General features: G+C 39.0%; 1 protein-coding gene across 1 annotated transcript; it reads left to right on the top strand.

The window, feature by feature from the left end:
* The first annotated feature begins 2,607 nt into the window (after positions 1-2,607).
* On the top strand, positions 2,608-4,490 carry LOC134823835 (glutathione synthetase-like). Its single transcript, XM_063835434.1, has 5 exons — positions 2,608-2,635; positions 2,871-3,048; positions 3,174-3,275; positions 3,517-3,629; positions 4,237-4,490. The coding sequence occupies exons 2-5, from the start codon at positions 2,916-2,918 to the stop codon at positions 4,387-4,389; spliced, it is 501 nt and encodes a 166-aa protein (XP_063691504.1). The 5' UTR covers positions 2,608-2,635; positions 2,871-2,915; the 3' UTR covers positions 4,390-4,490.
* The last annotated feature ends 19,711 nt before the right edge of the window (positions 4,491-24,201 follow it).

Consider the following 24,201-nt stretch of genomic DNA (forward strand, 5'->3'; position numbering starts at 1 on the left):
GACTGCTTGGATTGTTAGTTGTCCCAGAATCCCCGCGATATCTGTTTGTAAAAGGAAGAATAGAAGAAGGTCTTCTTAGTTTAAAGACCCTGTACAGATGGAACTGCAGATCTTTTCCTGAGTCGTATTCTGGGAAGAATGCAGTGAAGCTCGAGAAAAAAGCGGAAATTTGTGCATTGTTCCGTCACGGCTATGCTAAAACTACAATTTTCGTTACTGCTATGTTTACCCTGAACTTCTTCATTTACTTATCATTTGCAGCTTATTTGCCATTAGATTCTTACAAAAGTCGTGAATCTACGACAAAAGTCGTCGTTGGATTGCCTAAATGTAGTAATAGTCTAAACCAAGAAGCCTTGGTTGGCACGTTAGTATCATTGTCAGGTGATGTACTCGGAAGCATATTGGCAGGACTTGCTGGAAGAAAAATAGGGAGAATATTAATGTTGAAGAGTCTTGGATTTCTAACCATGTTGACTGCAATCTCGATTTACTTTGACCTGAACTCAATCTTGAAAAACATACTCAACATGATGGTTCGATTGGGTGTTACCGGATTCAGACAAACACTTTTCTACATCGCTGTGGAGGCTTACCCTACAGTTCTGAGAAGTACCTCTTCAGGATTCACCAGCTGTTTTGGAGAGGTTGGGTCGATTTTTGGTAGTTTTATGACGTACAGTATTTACCCTGTTAGTCCCTTGGCGGTTGTTTCTCTGATGGTTGGCTCTGCGGTGGTGCAGTTTGTTTTGGCGATGCTTTGGAATACGGAGACTAAGGACAATGCTTCATCAGACATCAAGGAAGAAAAGTCTGAGTGTGGTTTGGAAAATTAAAGCATGGACTTTTAAGTGACAAAATAGTAGAACTATCTAAGTAAATATTTGTGAAAAACTATAGTAATGTTTTGAGTGATAGTTTGAGTGTTCATTTCGGAAGCATGGATTATGAACATACATTTTAATGACAAAAGTTTTATTCAGAACTTATAGTTTTTGTTTTCTTGGTCGCAATAAAAAAGAAACAAAATATCTATTACCCTGCGCATTTGCGACAAATATTTTGCTAATCTGTCATGCCCAGTACATCGAAGTTGCTTTCCAAAAACAAATAAAAGAAGTTTTTTAAAAAAGCAAAAAGATTAATTTTAAAATAAATTTAAAAATATAAAATATTTTCAGGTGGAATTCAACTTGGTGGCAGCAAGTCTTGGAGGTTTGTCAGAAGGAGTGTGTGATTACCACAGCACACTGCTCAACCAGTATAACATGGACATTTCAAGATATCATCACAAAGTCAATATCATACAAGGTGAGCTGCAAAGTTGGGATTCAGAACCAGGTTATGAAAATTAGAACGCATCATGAGATTAAAGTTTACATTATAATATCGTAGTTATCATTTATTCCCAGTTACAATGTCTTTTAGGGTACAGCGATGGGCTCCGTTTGGGATACGAATTGTACAGAGAAAAGTACAGCTGCAGCGGAAACTGTGTGGTTGTCATGATCAATCAAACTGACGATACTACTTTGACCAGCAAGTAAATAACTATTAACTAAATATATGATACAGCAGAAGTAAAATTTAACTTTTTTAAATATCCTTACCTTTTACTTTAAAAAACCATGAATTCATTGATTAATATTAATTATATACCTATTAATTTATAGACCCAACAAGTATAACACTAACACTATTTCAGTTGATATTAAACGCATTAGAACGAGCAGCAGTACCCACAAAACGCTACTCCGCTCGGTACTTAGCAGCTCACGGTACTACTAAGAACGGTCAGTCTAACGATATTTCGGTCAAACAAAATTGCAATTTTATGCCATTTATTACAAAACGAATTAGGGCATGATAATTTAATTGGAATGACCTCAGCCCCTATATGTATTCGAAATATGTGATGCTAATGAAGATGGGATAATAATCCCGGGTTCTTCTAAGAATTAAGACTTATCAGCCTCGTCAGGTATTATTAAATCTAACCTTAAAAAGCACTTGCTATCCCTCCAAAATCGAGATGACCCCAATACATGGTAACTAATCTATATTATATCTCAAATTCTACATCCGGTACGGCTCTGCACACATGATATCTCTCTGCCATGAAACATGGCTAACCTTTTAAACTATAATTTAAAAACTAAACCTAAACTAAAACTCAACTGGGCTCTCCTGTGTCACCAAACTAAACCAATAAGTAATTTTAGATTATTATATTTTTTTATATTTGTATAATAAGTGTATTGACGTAGTGGATGGTTGAGGGCCGAGGGGGTTTCAAGCACAGGTCACTCTCAAATCCTAAAGATAAGCAGTGGCCTTCGGCACTTGAAACCTCTTCAAACCTCCCCTGATTTATTTATTATTGATATTGTTTGATTGTGCCGTAAGAATAAATATTTGTTTTATTAAATATTTGTTTTATTAGTTCGATATTTAAGGGACTTAAAGCCTTACTCGTAACTATGGTTGTCACTCTTTAATTAATTTAGATCGGTATATGGTGGAGGGGAAAGAAGTCGCAATGGTTTACTTCAGAACTTTGTACGATCCCAGACATTTTAAGTCTGATGACATATGGAGGCTGAGGCGTGATCTAGAGCTTAGTGCAGCTATAACAGTTAAGCCTGAACAAATGTTTGTGTACTTTTATTTGATATTCAAAATCTTTTCGTTTAGAGCATACGAGATTACATAAGTATTAATATTAATATAATCTTTTTTAGAACCAAACATCTTTTTTAGAACCAAACCAATAATGACTTTAATATATAATATATATGGTCACGCGCTTAGCAACACAAAACAACGTGACGTCACACGCTTAGCAACACATAACAACGCGCAACCTTAAGGTTCCGTGTGTGCGCCACCAACTGGTAAACACGAAGCTATTCCAAATGGTACTTACTCAGAGAAGTGTGTTAGACCGCTACACTCCGTCCTCTGCTGTTACTGATAAGATACTGGAGCTGTTTTGCGAGACACTACACCTTAATATGAACGTGGAAGGGGACAAGAACGCTCAACTAGGTTTTTATTTATTCATTAACTAACATGTCAGTTAGTTAGCAAGTCCCAGGGCTTATAAGGGGCTCCAAGTATGTTAATCAGTCTTCACTTCTATCAACGAGCAATAAACCTTTTTAACATGATAGGCATAGATCACCCGGACGGGTACGTTATGAAGCCCCAGCGAGAAGGAGGAGGACACAACATCTGGGAGGAGGAGATGAGAGAGAAGTTGCTATCTTTATCAGGTGAGAGTAATGGTAAATACTTTACTTTTACTATAGTAGTGAGGAGTATTTATAGTATCCCAATGAAAAAAACACAGTTTTCCATAATCTCTGTGACTTCACCTGATTTATCCGAACTCAGTAATAGATGGAGATAAGGCAAAGAGAATTAACTTTAACTTACATTCACAGAGATTCTGAAATAAAGATTATTAGTTACATATTAAAACATATATTATAATAATCAGAATTATTAAATCAGGGGATCCTGCACGAGCTCAGTACATTCTTATGAAGAGGATAACAGCCCCGAGGAGGAAGAATAAAATAGTGAGAAGGGGGGTGATGTCAGAAAGGTTCAATACTGTGTCCGAGGTTTGTGTCATGGAATCCATGAATAAAATGGGAAAAATGAAACAAGTTATTATCAAAAAACATTTTTGCACGTGCAAATACGTTTTTTGTATTAAAAGAAGCTACCTTATCGGACCTTATTTGGACGGACATTACTTGAACGGACATAATTACGAACGGACATTAATATGAACGCTAGAAGGCGATCAAAACCATCAAAAATCCGAATTTTTTTCATCTTTTTTAAAGGTTTTTTTAATTTTAGCAAATGATTTTTAAATCCATTTTTCATGCAGTAAGGAAGAAAAATACCTTGTTTTTATTGATTCAACGACATAGTTTAGTCTAATGATAGCTATTGAAATTGACTGACATTAAAAAGTCGTCATATGCTGGACAAAAAGTTCTAAATGGAAAAAATTTTTGAAAAAATTTCAACGGACTTTAACTTGGACGGACATTAATTGAACGGACTTTATTTGAACGGACATTAAGGTGAACGCTAGGGCCTCCAGCGTTCAAGTAATGTCCGTCCAAATAAGGTCCGATAAGGTATATATGATTAGGTTAATTCAACGACCTTGTATATCAAAAGCGTTGGAGCTTTTTAACAGTTCCCCCGTTTCAGTTTGGATGTTTCTCGGTTTACTGTACTGATGGGGCAGGAATTGTAAAACAAAATAAAACTGTTGGACCCCTCATCAGGACGAAGGTAGCCGGAGAAAACGAGGGTGGTGTTGGTGTAGGGATTGCTGCCATAGATTCCCCTTACTTTGTGTAGATTTACCTTGAATCTTGATGTTGATTATGCATGGGGCTTTGACCAATGACCATAATAATAAACTGATAAAAGCATTATCTTATTAAATTCATTTATCATTTATCGATTTTTCATCATTCCTGAAAACATAACTTAAAAAATATTTTAAGATTTCAGAATTTTAAGATTTTAATATTTTAAGATGTTAAACTATGATCTATATGAACAGTTGTATTAATTGTATTAATCGGTTCCTAACAAAAATCTATTAAATAAAAATAAATTACATATTTGAAGCGAAGTTGTGATGCTGGCCTAATACTACAGGGTGGGCCAAAAGTCAGTGTGCAAACGTTGGGTCTTATACCTCCGCCGTGTTTTATTTTTGAGAGCTGTTGCTTTGCAGATGGCATACTGTACTTACTGGTTCGAGGATTCCGTCGTCAAAATTTGAAAATTCGAATATTTTAGACCACGCCCATTCAATATTAAAACACCTATATTGTTATTTCTGAACATGCTGAACGCCTAATTTTTTCAGAGACGGTAGATTATTACATGTTGCATATGATCTGAAAACATGAGGCAAAACGGATTAGAAATGACGAAGTTATCAAGCATTTTGTGTATCTCGTTAACAAAATTGACTGGGTGATTATGTGACACCGTGACACGACACCTTAATTGGGCACCCTTAACAATTCCCATAATGTTTAACGGGGTAGTTAACGGGGTCACCTTATTACGTGATTAGGTAAACCAATCACAGCTGATCACACGTAATGAATAAACTCGTTATGCTTCATATCTCGGTCATCTGAGAAGCTACAGTTCTAATTCTTTCAGGACAAACGTAATTCGAATGGCCAAACACAATTCAATAACATTTAGCTTGATCCGAATTCGGATTTTAATATCCAAACTATCAAATAAATGTGAAAATGAACCTCCATTTGAAAAAAATGAACGCGAATATTTTTCGAGTTGACAAATTCCTCGAACCAGTGGTGGTACTAAGTCATACCAGAAGGAAGTATTTCAATTGGGCACTCAGTGACTGAGCTATTAAGGCCAACGTTTGCAAACTGACTTTTGGCCCACCCTGTATTTACACACTTTATTATATTATTATATATTAACAAAATTAAAAACTTCATGTACACTTTGGGTCATACTACTAAATTGCTCTTTAATTATCAAACATAGAATTTCAGGAAGGATCTAATTAAATTATGGCACAGTTTTTATTTTTTAAGCCGGCCCACTGTTTCAGTTTTCATTAAATATTCATTTTTTTAGATTCAGATTTTTTTGTCTTTTCTCAAGGAACGAAGTGAAGAAGATAAGCTACAGATAACAGGAATGCATTTAGAGTGGCTGATAATGCAGCCGCTTTCTTGCTATCTTCTTTTTCTTCCTCCTCGTTTTTGTTTTCCTCGTCTCCATTCGTACCCCCTGTTTAAATAAATATGTAAGGACAAACATATTATATTATCGAAATTAACGTATTTTAATGCAAAAAGCACAAAAAAATTGCCATTTAAAATGATTTATTTGCAAAATTTCCATATGTATTATAGTTGAATTGAGCGATAGAGGATCACATTGTATTTACCTGTTCACTCCAAATCGACAGTTGGATCATATACCATCTTCTTTTCAAATTTGTCTACTGTGATTGTTATCTGAAATGGAAATGTCTTTGTGCTAATTTAATATTATCGCACTGTTCTGTGCCTATTTGAAAAATAATTTGAATAGCTTTATACAAGTAAGCAGACAAGGTGAAGGAGGAATTTCCTCCTTGTCTGCTTAATTGTACACTTCAGTCTGTTACTATGATCTGTGATAAATTTGTAAATGTTCAAGTGAAACTTTAAAGAAATCTGTTCTAAATGATAATTCCAAAGTAGTTTGCTTGCATCAAGATACCTTATAACTATCTTGGATCAAGATATAACTTGTATTATGGTAGTTAAACTGTGCTACACTTGAGTCTGTTACTATGATCTGTGATAAATTTAAATTACATTTAAATTTGTCACTGTTCAAGTAAAAGATAATGTGAACCAAACTCCTGGAGGAATGTTGAGACCAAATATGATGAGTACAGTTGTCCTTACATAGCTGCTCCACTTCCAGTTCACTTACATTCAGTTCTCTTTAAGTTTAAGTTCTTTGTTTAAGAATTTCATAATTGTATCAATTCCGTCCCAACTCGATCAGAGGAAGAAAAAAGAAAAGACAATCGGACGGACAGAATTTCAACCAATAAGTAGGGGGTGCACGATAAAAATAAACTTGCTCGGATTTTCATAATTTTTGTACCATTGTTTTCTAGAGACTGTGAGAATTTTCACAGTACCAAATTTGTCATGCCTTTTTGGAATGATCAGTGAGTTTCGCCTAAATGCTATATTTGATGGTGCGCGGCTTTTGGAGCATAATTAGGTGTAAAAGTCGCGAAGGAACTAAAGATGTATCCGAATAATACGACAAAAATCAACGAATTTGATAAATTTTGATCAAATTACGCGACTTTTACAGCTACTTTTGCTCCTAAAGCCGCGCACCATCAAATATGGCACCTAGGCGACACTCACTGATTTTTCCAAATAGGTATAACAAATTTTGTATTGTGAAAATTCTCACAGTCTCTAGAAATACAAAATAGGCAGTGCGCCCGGCCATGTAAGACGCGCGCGCTGACCATTGAATGTTTTTTAGCTCGTATTTCGTATTACAAAGGTTATAAGATCTACAATGTGCAATGTATTTTGTCCACAAAAAGGTCGAATACCGCGGTGATCGATATCAGTTCGAAAGAGCAAATAAAAGAAAATGGTTTTACTACACTGATAAAAGTATGTCCATCCTATAACATTTTTATTTGGTTACTTGGCTAATCTCACCATTATGCTCACATTGTTTTATGAAACCCGAAATGTTTTTAATTTTCTTGCCTGGACCTCGCTACTTTAAGAGAATTCATTTTTGGATACACCACATTGGATATTTTTGACCTCTATAAATATTGTATTTTTAAAATTGTAAAACTTTTAAAGAACAGTTACCGTTTTGAAAATGTATACTTAATTCACAACTATTATTATATTTATATCAAATAAAAGTTCTAAACAAGGGATAGTTAAAAAACAACAACCAAGTCTAATCTTTTCCTAAAACAAAGGCTGCCAGACCTTGGGTCAGAAGTGATATGACCACCATATAGGTCATGATGATGAAGTAATTAACATACAAGATTGAAGCTTGTGGCGTATAATTAGTGATGTGATCCATGGATTGAATATAATTGACCTACAAATGAGCTAGATCTGGGGTAGAGTTCATTTGACAACTCTGTAAGTTCATTAAAGCTTTCTCAAAATCAATCAGAACAGTACCAGTGTCAGTTGGACAATTGTTGTGGACATTGTTGTGTTCTGCACGAGGGTCTGAAGGTTCCTGTTGGTGGCGAAGGCTATGATCCCACATCTCGGTCAGTCTTCCCATCAAAGAGGATAAATTGTTCGTCTCTTCTCGTAGATGTGCAGCTGGGAGGAAGAACGAATTCAAGAGAGGTCTTCGACTCGGTGTGTTGGGCATATCCGGAGGCAAAAGCTCTGGCTCGTCGGACGACTTTTCCAAGTGATTCCATATTTGGTAGCGTCTGATTTACTTCTGTTGAAGCATCAGCAAGGACTTCTTCTGGCAGCGCCAAGCAGAGGAAAGAACGGTGTCATCAGATTTCTTCCTGGTGTAGATATATCCGTCAGAATTAAGCACTTGTTGACATCCTCTGAAACCATTGAGGAACTTGGAGAAGGTAGACATGACTGTTGATAGAATGCGATACCTTCTATCTTCCAGTATATATACCTAGGAACACTCGATCGGCTAACTCCCCTTACATGCCTTTGGTAAGTACGTCTCACATTCCTTGATGCTATATTTGATGGTGCGCGGCTTTTGGAGCATAATTAGGTGTAAAAGTCGCGAAGGAACTGAAGATGTATCCGAATAATATGACAAAAATCAACGAATTTGATAAATTTTGATCAAATTACGCGACTTTTACATTTACTTTTGCTCCTAAAGCCGCGCACCATCAAATATGGCACCTAGGCGACACTCACTGATTTTTCCAAATAGGTATAACAAATTTTGTATTGTGAAAATTCTCACAGTCTCTAGAAATAGGAAGTGCGCCCGGCCATGTAAGACGCGCGCGCTGACCATTGAATGTTTTTTAGCTCGTATTTCGTATTACAAAGGTTATAAGATCTACAATGTGCAATGTATTTCGTCCACAAAAAGGTCGAATACCGCGGTGATCGATATCAGTTCGAAAGAGCAGATATATAATAATAAGAGAAAATGGTTTTACTACACTGATAAAAGTATGTCCATCCTATAACATTTTTATTTGGTTACTTGGCTAATCTCACCATTATGCTCACATTGTTTTATGAAACCCGAAATGTTTTTAATTTTCTTGCCTGGACCTCGCTACTTTAAGAGAATTCATTTTTGGATACACCACATTGGATATTTTTGACCTCTATAAATATTGTATTTTTAAAATTGTAAAACTTTTAAAGAACAGTTACCGTTTTGAAAATGTATACTTAACTCACAACTATTATTATATTTATATCAAATAAAAGTTCTAAACAAGGGATAGTTAAAAAACAACACCCAAGTCTAATCTTTTCCTAAAACAAAGGCTGCCAGACCTTGGGTCAGAAGTGATATGACCACCATATAGGTCATGAAGTAATTAACATACAAGATTGAAGCTTGTGGCGTATAATTAGTGATGTGATCCATTTTTTTTTTTTTTTTTGAGAGGCTGGGCCTGGTTGGCCCACGAGAGGATAGCATATGAATGCTTTGCCTACCTCTGGGGTATGGCAGTCCTGTGGGAGGATGCCAGTGGAATCAAGATGTGTAATCAAGGATGATGGTAAGTGTTGTGGGGTGTGTCATGGATAAACGCTTAAGTGGTGGTTGAGTGTGGAAGAGAGAGGCGAAATAAGACGGCGTTAAAATAGTCGCTATGTTACACCTGTCTGGTCCAACTCCTCTGGCACCACTAAGCGTTTAGTGTGGTTTGTAAAGTTGACAATGGTGGAGATGTGTTGGTTGTCGAATATGTCATTGACAGAGAGGTAGTAGTCCCGGAAATATTGACCTCTTATTTGGGCAATAGCCGGGCACTGTCCGAGAAAGTGTGAGACAGTCTCCTCTTCGTCGCCGCATTTAGGACAAGCACTTGTGTCTGATTTGCGAATGGTGTGTAGGTGTTTGTTGAGGCCACAATGTCCCGTGATGAGGTGCACTGCAGTTCTATAATTTTGTCTGTTGTTACTGAGTGTAGTGTTGAGATTTTTGATGATGTTGATGTTTTTATGTCCAAGTGTCAGTTTAGTGTGTCTGGGACCATCAGTAATCCATGATTCTTGATTAAGTTTTGTGACTTTGTCGTTGATCAGGCGTTTGATGTAAGATTGTGGAATTGGGCAATTCAAAGTGGATTCACTGGTTGTACCATTTTTGGCCAGCTCGTCTGCTTTTTCATTACCCCACAATCCAATGTGTGCAGCTATCCATCTGATCTCTAAGGTGTTAGTGGATCCGAGTGTATTGAGGGTGTCGTAACAGTCTCTAGTAGTCCTACTCCTCGTTGAAGGTGAGGATATGGCTTGAATAGAAGAGAGACTGTCTGACCATATGATGATGTGTGTGTTTGTATAAGTTGATAGATATTTACAAGCTTCGATGATGGCAGTGAGTTCAGTTTGATAAACGGTGCAATAATCGGGAAGCTTGAATGATCTTTCATCTAGTGTAGTGTTGTTGTTGTCTGTGGTGATAATATAACCAGCCCCGCTACCTGAGTCTGTGCGTGACCCGTCTGTGTAGCAGGTGATGGTTTCACTGGGGATGTTGTCGATGGTGTTTTGGAGTGAGCCTCTATATCCAATGTTGTCAGCTCCAGGAGTGGTGACCGTGAAGCGTCGTTCAAGCATCATGGTTGGTATAGATAGGTCTCTCTCTGCTTTGAGTGGTATGTTGAGATCTACCATGAATTGTTTGTTGATAGTGGTGTGAGTTGTGATGGTACCTTTTCTGGGGCGATAGTTTCGAGGGTTAGGCTTCCATAGGCTTGAAGCCTGGCTGTGCCCTTTGCTGCTTCACCTCTCAGGAAAAGTATGATATCTGGAGTGTTAGTGAGGTGGTTCAGTGCGATGAAGGGAGTACTAGGCATGGCACCAGACATCATTCTCAATGCCAATGCCTGAACTCGTTTGAACTTCCTCGCGTTGGTGTCTGTTTGAGTTGCTCTAATCCATATACTACAGCAGTATGATAGAATAGGTCTGATGACAGCGGTGTACATCCATTTGCATGTTTTAGGGCTCATACCCCAAGTGGGGCCGACAGCTCTTCTACATTGCATAAGGGATGCCATAGCTTTTTTGGTGGTATTGGTGATATGTTCATTGAAATTGAGCTTGCTGTCGAGGGTCACTCCTAGGAATTTGGCAGATTTGGATAGACCTATAGTGGTGTTACCCACCACCACAGGTCTTAGTGTCCATTTCTTATTCCAGGTAAACATGACTATTTAAGTTTTGAGTGCGCTTATGGATAGATCTTTGGTTTGGCACCATTTTTCTATTGTGTTGATGGTTTTGCGTGTTCTGTTCCAGATGATATCTAAATCATTCCCCTCCGCTAGAGAGAGCAGATCGTCTGCAAAAGCTTGCAGATAACCTGGTATGTCTCTTGCGGTGTAGGCCAGGAGATCATCGACTACCAGGTTCCAGAGGAAAGGGGAAAGGATGCCACCTTGAGGGCACCCTCTCCGGATCCGAACCCTTGTCGACTTATCCTTATGATTTAATGTGATGAATCTGTTAGTTACCATGTTGATAATCCATTGTGCTGTGGCCAGATCCACTTTCGTGGTCTTGATAGCGTCAGAAATAGCCTTGAAAGAGACATTATCAAAAGCTCCCTCTATATCTAGAAAGACGCCTAGGACATATCCCTTCTTAGCTATCCTGCGCTCGATGGTGTGAGTAACTTTATGAAGGGCTGCTTCGGTTGAACATCCTTTCTTAAAGCCAAATTGTCGTTTGTTGATGTCTTTAGCGATATTAAGGTCGTGTTGCATATGCCACAGTATCACCTTCTCCTGTAGTTTTAACATCACTGGAGAAAGGGTGATAGTGCGAAATGACTTTGGTTGGTTGTAGTCAGTTTTTCCAGGCTTTGGGAGAAAGATTCCAAGGGATTCTTTCCACAAAGTTGGAATGTGTTGGGTTTCATGATTTTTTGTCATAATGGTTCTGGTGATGTCTTTGATGTGTGTCCAAGCTTTCTGTATGATGATAGGTTTGAGGGTGTCGGGTCCAGCAGCTTTCAACGGATCGAAGGATTTAAGAGCCTCCTCGATTCTGTCTGGGCTGTAGATGGTATTGAGTAAGGTGGTGGTGATTGGTAGAGGACCAGGTGGAGGCACTGGCGGATCAGTGACACTATCCTTGAAGTGGGTTCGTGTCATGACTTCCAATGTCTCCTCTGCATTTTTGGTGAGGTCTCCGTTTGGTTTGTAAACGGCTTCTAGTGTATGTTTGTTGTCGTTACAGGATTTCAGAATCTTATTCATCCTTCCGGATTCCTTAACAGACTCTGTTTCCTGACAAAAAGTTCTCCAAGCATTACGCTGGGAGTTGGTTATAAGTCTGTTGTATTGTTTGTTGCTCTCTCTAAGAGCGAGCCACAGGGCATCAGTCTTCTTTTTGCGGGCAGTAATCAGTTTTTGTCTTATTCCCCTCTGTGCTTCCTCTACTTCTCGAGTTAGCCAGGGGGGTTTGCGGACGGAACTTGAGATGTAAGTAATGGGGCATGCCTCCTCGAAGGCTTCCTTTAGTGCAGTATTGATTATGTCTATTTTGTGATCAATTTCAGTCGTAGTGTTGATTTGTGTGTTGTTAAGGTTGGGGTTATTCGATAGGATCTCATCAAATCTGTCCCAGTCAGTGTTTTTGACTAGTCGGATCTGTTTGGGTTCCTTCTTTGGCCCTGTAGTTATATCGAACATAATATAGCGATGGTCAGAGTTGGAGTAAAGGTCACTAACATGCCAGTTACTAATGAGATCTCCTCCCAACTGGTTTGTTATTGTGAGATCGATAATTGAGTTGTGGCCTCGAGAGTTGAGGAAGGTTGGGGATGATCCTTTGTTGGCACATGACAGCCCTAGGGAGGAGAGAAAGTCAAGAAGCTCCTCTCCCCTTTTATTGCATGCCTTGTTCCCCCAAAGGGTGTGGTGGGAATTGGTGTCCGACCCTATAATGAGCGGGATGTTGTTATCATTTGCGTATTTTGCTAGAGGTGATGTTTCTTGTGGCGGTACCGGCCCATTTATATCCATGTACGAAGCTGCCAGAATGAGTTCTGTCGAGCTGAGTTGGATTTTAATGGCCACTTGATCGGGTGTTGTGAATTGTGTAAGTTCCCAACATTTTACTGTCAGGTTTTTGTGCAGTACAATAGCGGCACGGGGTCTTTTATCCCCGACCTTGTAGTAATATTGGGTGAGATCCTTATTGATGGGTGGTATTAGGTTTTTGTTATTAGAGTACGGTTCTGTTGCAAGAATGATTGGATTTCTCCGGCCGTGAGTGTTGATAAGGAGGGTTTTCCATGCATTGAACTTGCGTTTGAGATTAATTTGGGTGACAGAGTAAGTTTCAGACTGCTTGTTGCGTGCTGCAACAGTAGTCTTTAACTTTTTTTGGCGTCTCTTCTTTTTTGTGCTAGTTTGAGCGTCATTGAGCGGAGTGGAAGCCGTCCCTCCCCCTAGACAGGTATTATGACCTATCATTGCCGGTGGGGCGCTGAGGAGTTGGACAGGGTCGGGTAGCAGCAGCTGGCCCCCCAGAAGGTACGCATGGTCCCTTCCAGACAAACAGCCCCCGCCAGACCTTCCCTGAACATGGCTCCCACAGTCCGCTCAATAGACGTTTGTGTGTGAAATTGTGTTTGTTGTTATCTTTTGTTTGTGACCATATGTTCTCACGTGGGTGCGCGCACCCGCGCGAAGATATGATTTTTTTAGCTTTTAACACAATAATGTCGTATGTCGGTTGGACCATTGAGACTTGCCGAGAGTCAAAAGTGGTCGGTTGAAAGTAGGTTGTTGGTCTGATCGCAATGCCAACTGTCGATTCAAAGTCCCCATCCGGCCCGACTGCAAACAACTTTACTTGCTTAAGCTGGTCGTTATGGATAGTGACCGTCCCTCCAGTTGGCACCACTGTTGGCAGTAAAGGTTGGTTTTTGGTGTTGTTACAGTATATTATTTTATAGGGTTCGTGGACGGTGCACAAAGTGCATGAGTCAGACCCAAGAGTCCGTGCACATACATTCGTGTTTGCCGAAGCACACTCTATCCACGATCTATAAAGCAAATGGTTGATCAGTGAGGGTGTATCGTGAGTTTTAACACTTTCTGCGAATCGTAGAAAGATGCTGAGAAATACTACGACGACAGTGTTGAAATGCCGCCCAATAAAACAGGGAAAATGGGTGCTAATGATCGGCATTAAGGGCCCGACCTGAAGCGCACACCCTAAACTTCAAAAACCCTATAGCTCAATGTGAATGAAAGCTGTGAGTGCTCAGGGAGGAAGGATCAGGTGAGTTAAATAGCCAAAAGAAGTGCACGTGCGACTTATGTCCAGTGATGCCCAGCTGGACAGTACGGCTTAGTTTCGGCAGGTCGAGTGAAGCCGAGTAAGCCCCCTTACCACGTGAAGGTCACTTAACCGACTCCAGGCTGCTGTTCCAATCAATCCAAGAATGAAACACACGAACAAGAATTGGGTTGAAAGGAATTACAGTCAGATAAATCAGAGTAAGTGGGCGGAGTCTTCACGAATGCTCTGGTGCTCAGGACTGACTCCGCCGCCGTACTTATAATCCCAGCAATTTTAAAGCGTCCAGGAGGCCCCAGACGAGAGGCGGGAGCCCAAACCCCCCGTGCCAGCCCCGAGAAACGGGTCCAAGGCCCGAGAGTTTGACAAGAGCCAGGATCGCAATGCTAACTGTCGATTCAAAGTTCCCATCCGTCCCGACTGCAAACAACTTTACTTGCTTAAGCTGGTCGGTATGAATAGTAACCGTCCCTCCAGCCAGCACCACTCACCCATCCCCGCCGCACCCCCGTGCCAACCCCCAGATCTCAGACCATACCATAAGGAGCACGAACCCACATCAATCCCGCCCAGGACCCACCCAGCCGCTCGAATTACCGGGAAGCTGCCTGGCTAATGCTCTGGACCAGAACAAAAGGGGGTGATGTGATCCATGGATTGAATATAATTGACCTACAAATGAGCTAGATCTGGGGTAGAGTTCATATGACAACTCTGTAAGTTCATTAAAGCTTTCTCAAAATCAATCAGAACAGTACCAGTGTCAGTTGGACAATTGTTGTGGACATTGTTGTGTTCTGCACGAGGGTCTGAAGGTTCCTGTTGGTGGCGAAGGCTATGATCCCACATCTCGGTCAGTCTTCCCATCAAAGAGGATAAATTGTTCGTCTCTTCTCGTAGATGTGCAGCTGGGAGGAAGAACGAATTCAAGAGAGGTCTTCGACTCGGTGTGTTGGGCATATCCGGAGGCAGAAGCTCTGGCTCGTCGGACGACTTTTCCAAGTGAATCCATATTTGGTAGCGTCTGATTTACTTCTGTTGAAGCATCAGCAAGGACTTCTTCTGGCAGCGCCAAGCAGAGGAAAGAACGGTGTCATCAGATTTCTTCCTGGTGTAGATATATCCGTCAGAATTAAGCACTTGTTGACATCCTCTGAAACCATTGAGGAACTTGGAGAAGGTAGACATGACTGTTGATAGAATGCGATACCTTCTATCTTCCAGTATATATACCTAGGAACACTCGATCGGCTAACTCCCCTTACATGCCTTTGGTAAGTACGTCTCACATTCCTTGATACGAGAACCCCCCTTTAGCAAGAGCTCCCGTCCCTTATGTGATATACGAGTCGAGCAGTCAGATCACGTTTACTTCTTAATGTACAGCTATGATTTACAGAATTGAGACGTAATGTGAACTCTACCCCAGATCTAGCCCATTTCTGTGTCAATTATATTCAATCCATGGATCACATCACTAATTATACACCACTAATTGGTGACGTGATCTGACCCCTCTTGGGGGCCGGATCAGTTTTTCTGACCCAAAGTCTCCCAGTGAAAACAAATAACTAATTATCAAAACGTCACTGTAATTTCTGCTTATATTTCTTATCATAAGCTAAATTACGGGGATAATTCAAATCAAAAATATTACTCATAAACCCACAATTACTCTTTGTTTAAAACAATACTCTCAGTCATTAAATATAGACAGTTAACTTTAGCGAAGACTTCAGCGTCTTCAATTTTGACCATTTAAAGACTTCACTGTTTTTAATATAATCAATAATAATTAATCAATTCAATATTATTAAAACAAGTATTCACTCGTTTTCCTTCCATTCGACTGCCAGCATTATAAACTTTCAGTTCACAGCTGCGCAATCACGCCACTGCAACAAGGTATTTGATAATAGCTTTGGCACGTATATTTGCTTGAGGGCGAGAATAAAATCAAATAAATTATTCCCTTTGAACAACACTTAGCAACATATACTCAGATATGACAGTGAAGTACGGAAGTTTGAACGATGAAGAACCAGAAAATATAAGCACGGAAAAAAGCCTTGATGAGCTAACCCAAGAACTGGGCCTAGGAAAGGCTCACTGTTTTGTTTGGAGCAGCCTCGCCTCCATTATGATGATACAAAATATGGTTTACTTGCTAACAACTGTTCTAATGCCTTATCTGAGCTGTGAATGGGAATTGAGCGGCCCTTTTGAAACTGCTATTGCTTCCTCACTTTCAATTACTTTTTGTCTAGGTGGCATTTTCCTTGGCAATCTCGCTGACAACTATGGACGCAAAAAAATGATCGTTATCACTTCGGCAACCCACCTTCTGTGTGGTGTCCTGGCAGCTTTCTCGCCCAACCCAATGGTCTTTCTACTTGTTCGTACACTGCAAGGGATCTGCAACGGGGTGGGTGGCCACGTTTGTTATGTGCTTGCTGTAGAGATTGTCGGTTTTGAGTACAAGGAACTTGCAGTTTTTTTCATGGTATTGAGTTCCCAACTTGGTGGCTTATATCTGTCGTTGATGGCATACTTTCTTCTCAACGAAATAGGCTGGCGTTATTGGTGTGCAGCTCTAATGGTTCCATTGCTACCAGGACTGCTTGGATTGTTAGTTGTCCCGGAATCCCCGCGATATCTGTTTGTAAAAGGAAAAACAGAAGAAGGTCTTCTTAGTTTAAAGACCCTGTACAGATGGAACTGCAAATCTTTTCCTGAGTCGTATTCTGGGAAGAATGCAGTGAAGCTCGAGAAAAGAGCGGAAATTTGTGCATTGTTCCGTCACGGCTATGCTAAAACTACAATTTTCGTTACTGCTATGTTTACTCTGAACTCCTTCATTTACTTATCATTTGCAGCTTATTTGCCATTAGATTCTTACAAAAGTCGTGAATCTACGACAAAAGTCGTCGTTGGATTGCCTAAATGTAGTAATAGTCTAAACCAAGAAGCCTTGGTTGGCACGTTAGTAGCATTGTCAGGTGATGTACTCGGAAGCATATTGGCAGGACTTGCTGGAAGAAAAATAGGGAGAATATTAATGTTGAAGAGTCTTGGATTTCTAACTATGTTGACTGCAATCTCCATTTACTTTGACCTGAACTCAATCTTGAAAAACATACTCAACATGATGGTTCGATTGGGTGTTACCGGATTCAGACAAACACTTTTCTACATCGCTGTGGAGGCTTACCCTACAGTTCTGAGAAGTACCTCTTCAGGATTCACCAGCTGTTTTGGAGAGGTTGGGTCGATTTTTGGTAGTTTTATGACGTACAGTATTTACCCTGTTAGTCCCTTGGCGGTTGTTTCTCTGATGGTTGGCTCTGCGGTGGTGCAGTTTGTTTTGGCGATGCTTTGGAATACGGAGACTAATGACAATGCTTTATCAGACATCAAGGAAGAAAAGTCTGAGTGTGGTTTGGAAAATTAAAGCATGGACTTTTAAGTGACAAAATAGTAGAACTATCTAAGTAAATATTTGTGAAAAACTATAGTAATGTTTTGAGTGATAGTTTGAGTGTTCTTTTCGGAAGCATGGATTATGAACATACATTTTAATGACAAAAGTTTTATTCAGAACTTATAGTTTTTGTTTTTTTGGTCGCAATAAAAAAAGAAACAAAATATCTATTACCCTGCGCATTTGCGACAAATATTTTGCTAATCTGTCATGCCCAGTACATCGAAGTTGCTTTCCAAAAACAAATAAAAGAAGTTTAAAAAAAAAGCAAAAAGATTAATTTTAAAATAAATTTAAAAATATAAAATATTTTCTGGTGGAATTCAACTTGGTGGCAGCAAGTCTGGAAGGTTTGTCAGAAGGAGTGTGTTATTACCACAGCACACTGCTCAACCAGTATAACATGGACATTTCAAGATATCATCACAAAGTCAATATCATACAAGGTGAGCTGCAAAGTTGGGATTCAGAACCAGGTTATGAAAATTAGAACGCATCATGAGATTAAAGTTTACATTATAATATCGTAGTTATCATTTATTCCCAGTTACAATGTCTTTTAGGGTACAGCGATGGGCTCCGTTTGGGATACGAGCTCTACAGAGAAAAGTACAGCTGCAGCGGAAACTGTGTGGTTGTCATGATCAATCAAACTGACGATACTGATCACCAATTCAACTACTTTGACCAGCAAGTAAATAACTATTAACTAAATATATGATACAGCAGAAGTAAGATTTAACTTTTTTAAATATCCTTACCTTTTACTTTAAAAAACCATGAATTCATTGATTAATATTTATATACCTATTAATTTATAGACCCAACAAGTATAACACTAACACTATTTCAGTTGATATTAAACGCATTAGAACGAGCAGCAGTACCCACAAAACGCTACTCCGCTCGGTACTTAGCAGCTCACGGTACTACTAAGAACGGTCAGTCTAACGATATTTCGGTCAAACAAAATTGCAATTTTATGCCATTTATTACAAAACGAATTAGGGCATGATAATTTAATTGGAATGACCTCAGCCCCTATATGTATTCGAAATATGTGATGCTAATGAAGATGGGATAATAATCCCGGGTTCTTCTAAGAATTAAGACTTATCAGCCTCGTCAGGTATTATTAAATCTAACCTTAAAAAGCACTTGCTATCCCTCCAAAATCGAGATGACCCCAATACATGGTAACTAATCTATATTATATCTCAAATTCTACATCCGGTACGGCTCTGCACACATGATATCTCTCTGCCATGAAACATGGCTAACCTTTTAAACTATAATTTAAAAACTAAACCTAAACTAAAACTCAACTGGGCTCTCCTGTGTCACCAAACTAAACCAATAAGTAATTTTAGATTATTATATTTTTTTATATTTGTATAATAAGTGTATTGACGTAGTGGATGGTCGAGGGCCGAGGGGGTTTCAAGCACAGGTCACTCTCAAATCCTAAAGATAAGCAGTGGACTTAAAGCCTTACTCGTAACTATGGTTGTCACTCTTTAATTAATTTAGATCGGTATATGGTGGAGGGGAAAGAAGTCGCAATGGTTTACTTCAGAACTTTGTACGATCCCAGACATTTTAAGTCTGATGACATATGGAGGCTGAGGCGTGATCTAGAGCTTAGTGCAGCTATAACAGTTAAGCCTGAACAAATGTTTGTGTACTTTTATTTGATATTCAAAATCTTTTCGTTTAGAGCATACGAGATTACATAAGTATTAATATTAATATAATCTTTTTTAGAACCAAACATCTTTTTTAGAACCAAACCAATAATGACTTTAATATATAATATATATGAGTATATGGTCACGCGCTTAGCAACACAAAACAACGTGACGTCACACGCTTAGCAACACATAACAACGCGCAACCTTTAGGTTCCGTGTGTGCGCCACCAACTGGTAAACACGAAGCTATTCCAAATGGTACTTACTCAGAGAAGTGTGTTAGACCGCTACACTCCATCCTCTGCTGTTACTGATAAGATACTGGAGCTGTTTTGCGAGACACTACACCTTAATATGAACGTGGAAGGGGACAAGAACGCTCAACTAGGTTTTTATTTATTCATTAACATGTCAGTTAGTTAGCAAGTCCCAGGGCTTATAAGGGGCTCCAAGTATGTTAATCAGTCTTCACTTCTATCAACGAGCAATAAACCTTTTAAACATGATAGGCATAATGTTGATAGGTGAAAATTATCAAATTATTTGTTATATAGTAATGTTAAAAGTATTTAAACATGATAGGCATAGATCACCCGGACGGGTATGTTATGAAGCCCCAGCGAGAAGGAGGAGGACACAACATCTGGGAGGAGGAGATGAGAGAGAAGTTGTTATCTTTATCAGGTGAGAGTAATGGTAAATACTTTACTTTTACTATAGTAGTGAGGAGTATCTATAGTATCCCAATGAAAAAAAAAAAACAGTTTTCCATAATCTCTGTGACTTCACCTGAAATATCCGAAGTCAGTAATAGATGGAGATAAGGCAAAGAGAATTAACTTTAACTTAAATTCACAGATATTCTGAAATAAAGATTAGTAGTTACATATTAAAACATATATTATAATAATCAGAATTATCAAATCAGGGGATCCTGCACGAGCTCAGTACATTCTTATGAAGAGGATAACAGCCCCGAGGAGGAAGAATAAAATAGTGAGAAGGGGGGTGATGTCAGAAAGGTTCAATACTGTGTCCGAGGTTTGTGTCATGGAATTCATGAATAAAATGGAAAAAATGAAACAAGTTATAATCAAAAAACATTTTTGCACGTGCAAATACGTTTCTTGTATTAAAAGAAGCTATATATGATTAGGTTAATTCAACGACCTTGTATATCAAAAGCGTTGCAGCTTTTTGACAGTTCCCGTTTCAGTTTGGATGTTTCTCGGTTTACTGTACTGATGGGGCAGGAATTGTGAAACAAAATAAAACTGTTGGACCCCTCATCAGGACGAAGGTAGCCGGAGAAAACGAGGGTGGTGTTGGTGTGGGGATTGCTGCCATAGATTCCCCTTATTTTGTCTAGATTTACCTTGAATCTTGATGTTGATTATGCATGGGGCATTGACCAATGACCATAATTATAAACTGATAAAAGCATTATCTTATTAAATTTATTTATCATTTATCGATTTTTCATCATTCCTGAAAACATAACTTTAAAAAAACATTTCAAGATTTCAGAATTTTAAGATTTTAAGATTTCAAGATGTTAAACTATGTTTGTTTGTTTGGGGACCGGTTTTTTGGTACACCGGCCAATGTTTACAAAATCATATGATACATAACAATATAATTGTATTTAATATACGTGAATATTAGAATAGAAATGAAATCTTAAATTTCTATTTATTCCCTGAAATTGCTACTAAGTTCAAAATAAATTTATATGATGAAGTCTACTATAAGAATATATATGAAAGTCAGACCTGCTTCGCGAAAACTAACAGTTCTGTGTGCTAACAGATCCTGACTGATACTAATTTACACTAACTAACTAAGTAACTAATACTCTTAACTACCTAAAAACCAGCTAGCTAGCGTGTGTGCTCGTAGAGCAGCTTAAATAATAAAATATGAGCCACAGTTCATGCTGCTTAAATCTCCTCACAAAATACTGCATCGTAAAAAAACTCGTTAAAAACGGTTTATAGAATACAACGGCCACCACTTACACCAAATTATAAATACATACTATGTAAAAACTACACTGAATCACCACGTAGATAACGAAAGTGAACATAACTTATTAAAGTTCATAAATTCTGATAACAAGTCAGTGTACTTGTAGATAAGGCTCTAGCTCTCACTAACACAATTAACTTTATTGTCTCTGATAAAATAACGCTTGCTATTGTCCTGCTTTATAAGTTCTTTCATCTGTTTGACAAGTCCACTGTGTAGCATTCTCTGCTCCCTTGTCCTATCCGGTGCAAGATAAACTGACTTAAAATCATCATTTGTTTTAAGTTTGTGTGCATTCCTTAGTATAATGTCCACATCGCTAGAGCTTTGTAACTGAACAACGAAAAAAACTTTGATCGGTCCGCGTTTTTTTTCTCAGGAACTTGCCCTTTTCTTCCCAAGCCCTGCATAAAAATCTCCAATCCGTGTTACCCGAGAATATGAACAGTTTGGGGCCTCCCACCATAAACTACTTGAAAATTGTTCCGGAGAGGGGTCCACCCTCTTTAATACGGCCTCACCCACACCCCCCCACTCCCCACACTCGTCCACCCACTTCTCTTTCCCGACTCCTACTAAAACCCCGGGGAAAATCATCAAGTTTTCTCCGATCCTTTCCTTCCTTCTTTAGTCACTGATTCCCGCTCGGCTTTCTTTCAAACAGTTTTTTTGTTGTCCCCAGCTGAGTGTGGTTTTTGGGCCCGCCTATTCGTTTGAACGAACATCCGTGCCCACCTTTTCAATTCCCCCATTCTGACAGTTTTCCTTTTCTGCACCGAGTCGAATCCTGATTATCCGGCCTGTCCCCCCTTGTTTATCCATCGTTGCGTTTATGCATGTCCTAATACTGGTGTCTTTTTCAATCTGATCGATCTTGCCTGGCTTGCAAAGAACTTGCCAATATGCCCTTTCATATTTGATGTCCTTGACTATTTACTTAATCTGGCTGAGGATCATTTACAAGCGGAACACCCTTTAAGCAATTTTTTTGTTGTGTGGTTGTAGAACTCCCTGGGGGTGAGATCCAATAGAATGACGGAGACATTCAACGGCTTTCATGAGCTTTCCGATCTCCCCCGATTGCATATCCCCTTTTTCTCTGTGGTGTAAATAAAGTCCACAGAGAAATTCAAATCAGGTTTAAGGCCGGTGGTGTGGGTTAAAACACTTTGCAAAAGATAAACGACTGCTGGAATTAAACAAGCTAAAAACGATACAAATGCCCTAAAGTGATTTTAACTGGCGAACTGAAGGGGTTTACTGCGTACGTTTAAAACCCTTTTGTCCTTTTAAACCCCCTAGTGTCATTAACAATTAACGGCCTAACGTACTTTTTGATATTTTATTTTGTGGTTTTAAATGAAATTTTAAAACTGGGGTAGTGGAACGGATTTTCTTTTCCCTTATTTAATTGGACCTTTTGGATTTTGATTTTAAGCACCCGGCTGGATGATCCCTGCTGAAAACTTCCAATCCATTAATTTAAATACATTTTTAATTTAGATTATTGTTGGATTATGTTGTAGAAAATCGCAAAAAGTTTAATCTCAAGAAAAGTTAATATACTGAATAAATTGTTTTAGGGTCCGTTCACATATTACGTAATTATTTGTTTGGAACATTTTTTTTTACTAACCCCCCACCCCCCCCCCCCCCTCCCGGTAATCCGTTTTTAAATTTTTACACATTAAGCAGATTGCTATGCTGTCCAAAAATTAAACACAATTTTGACACAATAGCAATCTGCGAACGACCCCCCTTATAGTAGTAGAATATCAAATGTTGGCGCTATTTTTCCTCCACGCTGCTAGTGTTGTGCAAAACAACGTGATTATGTTTAGGCCGCGCTCACGTGGAAAATCATTTTATACAGCGTGATCCAGGAAAATTATTCCCCAGTGTTGTGAACAAGCTTGAAATTATTTGGGACAGATAAATGAAATGTTTCAACCATAAAGGCACTTTGGAGAGAAAACTCTCAAAACTATGTGAACCCAGTATAAAAAGTCTTTCCCACACCCCCAATTTCCCATGTTCTGGGAAATTTAAAAATCGTTTAACCCTATTACAGTGGTGTTTTTTATTACATGGGACTTGATTCGACATATAACCTTTTCGGGGGAACCAATTCAAACACTGTGTTTATATAATGGTTTATACAGTTATGTTTCCTCTGTATAGTTTATTATACTTAAATGTTAATCGATAAACCCATTGCGGTCGGACCAATTCTATTGGGTACGAAAAACTTCTTGGTTTGAGCTTGTTTTAAACTGTGGTAAGTCAAGACCCCCTGGGCATGCCTATTTTGGGGTGTTAAATGGAAATTAGCTGGGAACGCTGAGTTATAGAGTTTTTTTCTGGAAAAAGCGACTAACGTAACTACTAAATATTCCCCCCAATATAATATAAAAGAAACGCCGCTCAATCCTGGGGATAACAGGACGTGGAATGCCAAATGGTGACGAAAAAAGATGATTCCGGCAAGTGTTCTACAACTAAAACGACCCCTTCTGCCTGTGGTTTTTGCGTCCCAACCTTAAACATTTACATTATAAATAATTATAACATTAATAAAATTTTATATGATCCGGTCCCGGCAATTTTTATTGACGCCAGGGGGGTTTGTGAAAAAATGTTGTAGTTTATATCCTAACCAGTGACCCAGGAACTCCGGCTGCCGTGTTTGGACGCCGTCCCGAACCGGTTAAATAATTTGGAACATATAACTTTGTCTTAACGCGACGAGTAACACCCGGGGTTTAATGAAAGATGGACACGTCATGAACAGTACAGTATTACCATTTCCGAATGGGTGGGCTGAGTCGTAATCCTGTCCCTGGGTGTCCCTAAATCCATGATCATCTGTTTTTCCTTGTTTCCACTTCAAGCCCACAGTAAT

Source organism: Bolinopsis microptera, chromosome 12 (genome assembly GCF_026151205.1).
Source record: "Bolinopsis microptera isolate Bmic1 chromosome 12, MBARI_Bmic_1.0, whole genome shotgun sequence".
Classification (NCBI taxonomy): domain Eukaryota; kingdom Metazoa; phylum Ctenophora; class Tentaculata; order Lobata; family Bolinopsidae; genus Bolinopsis; species Bolinopsis microptera.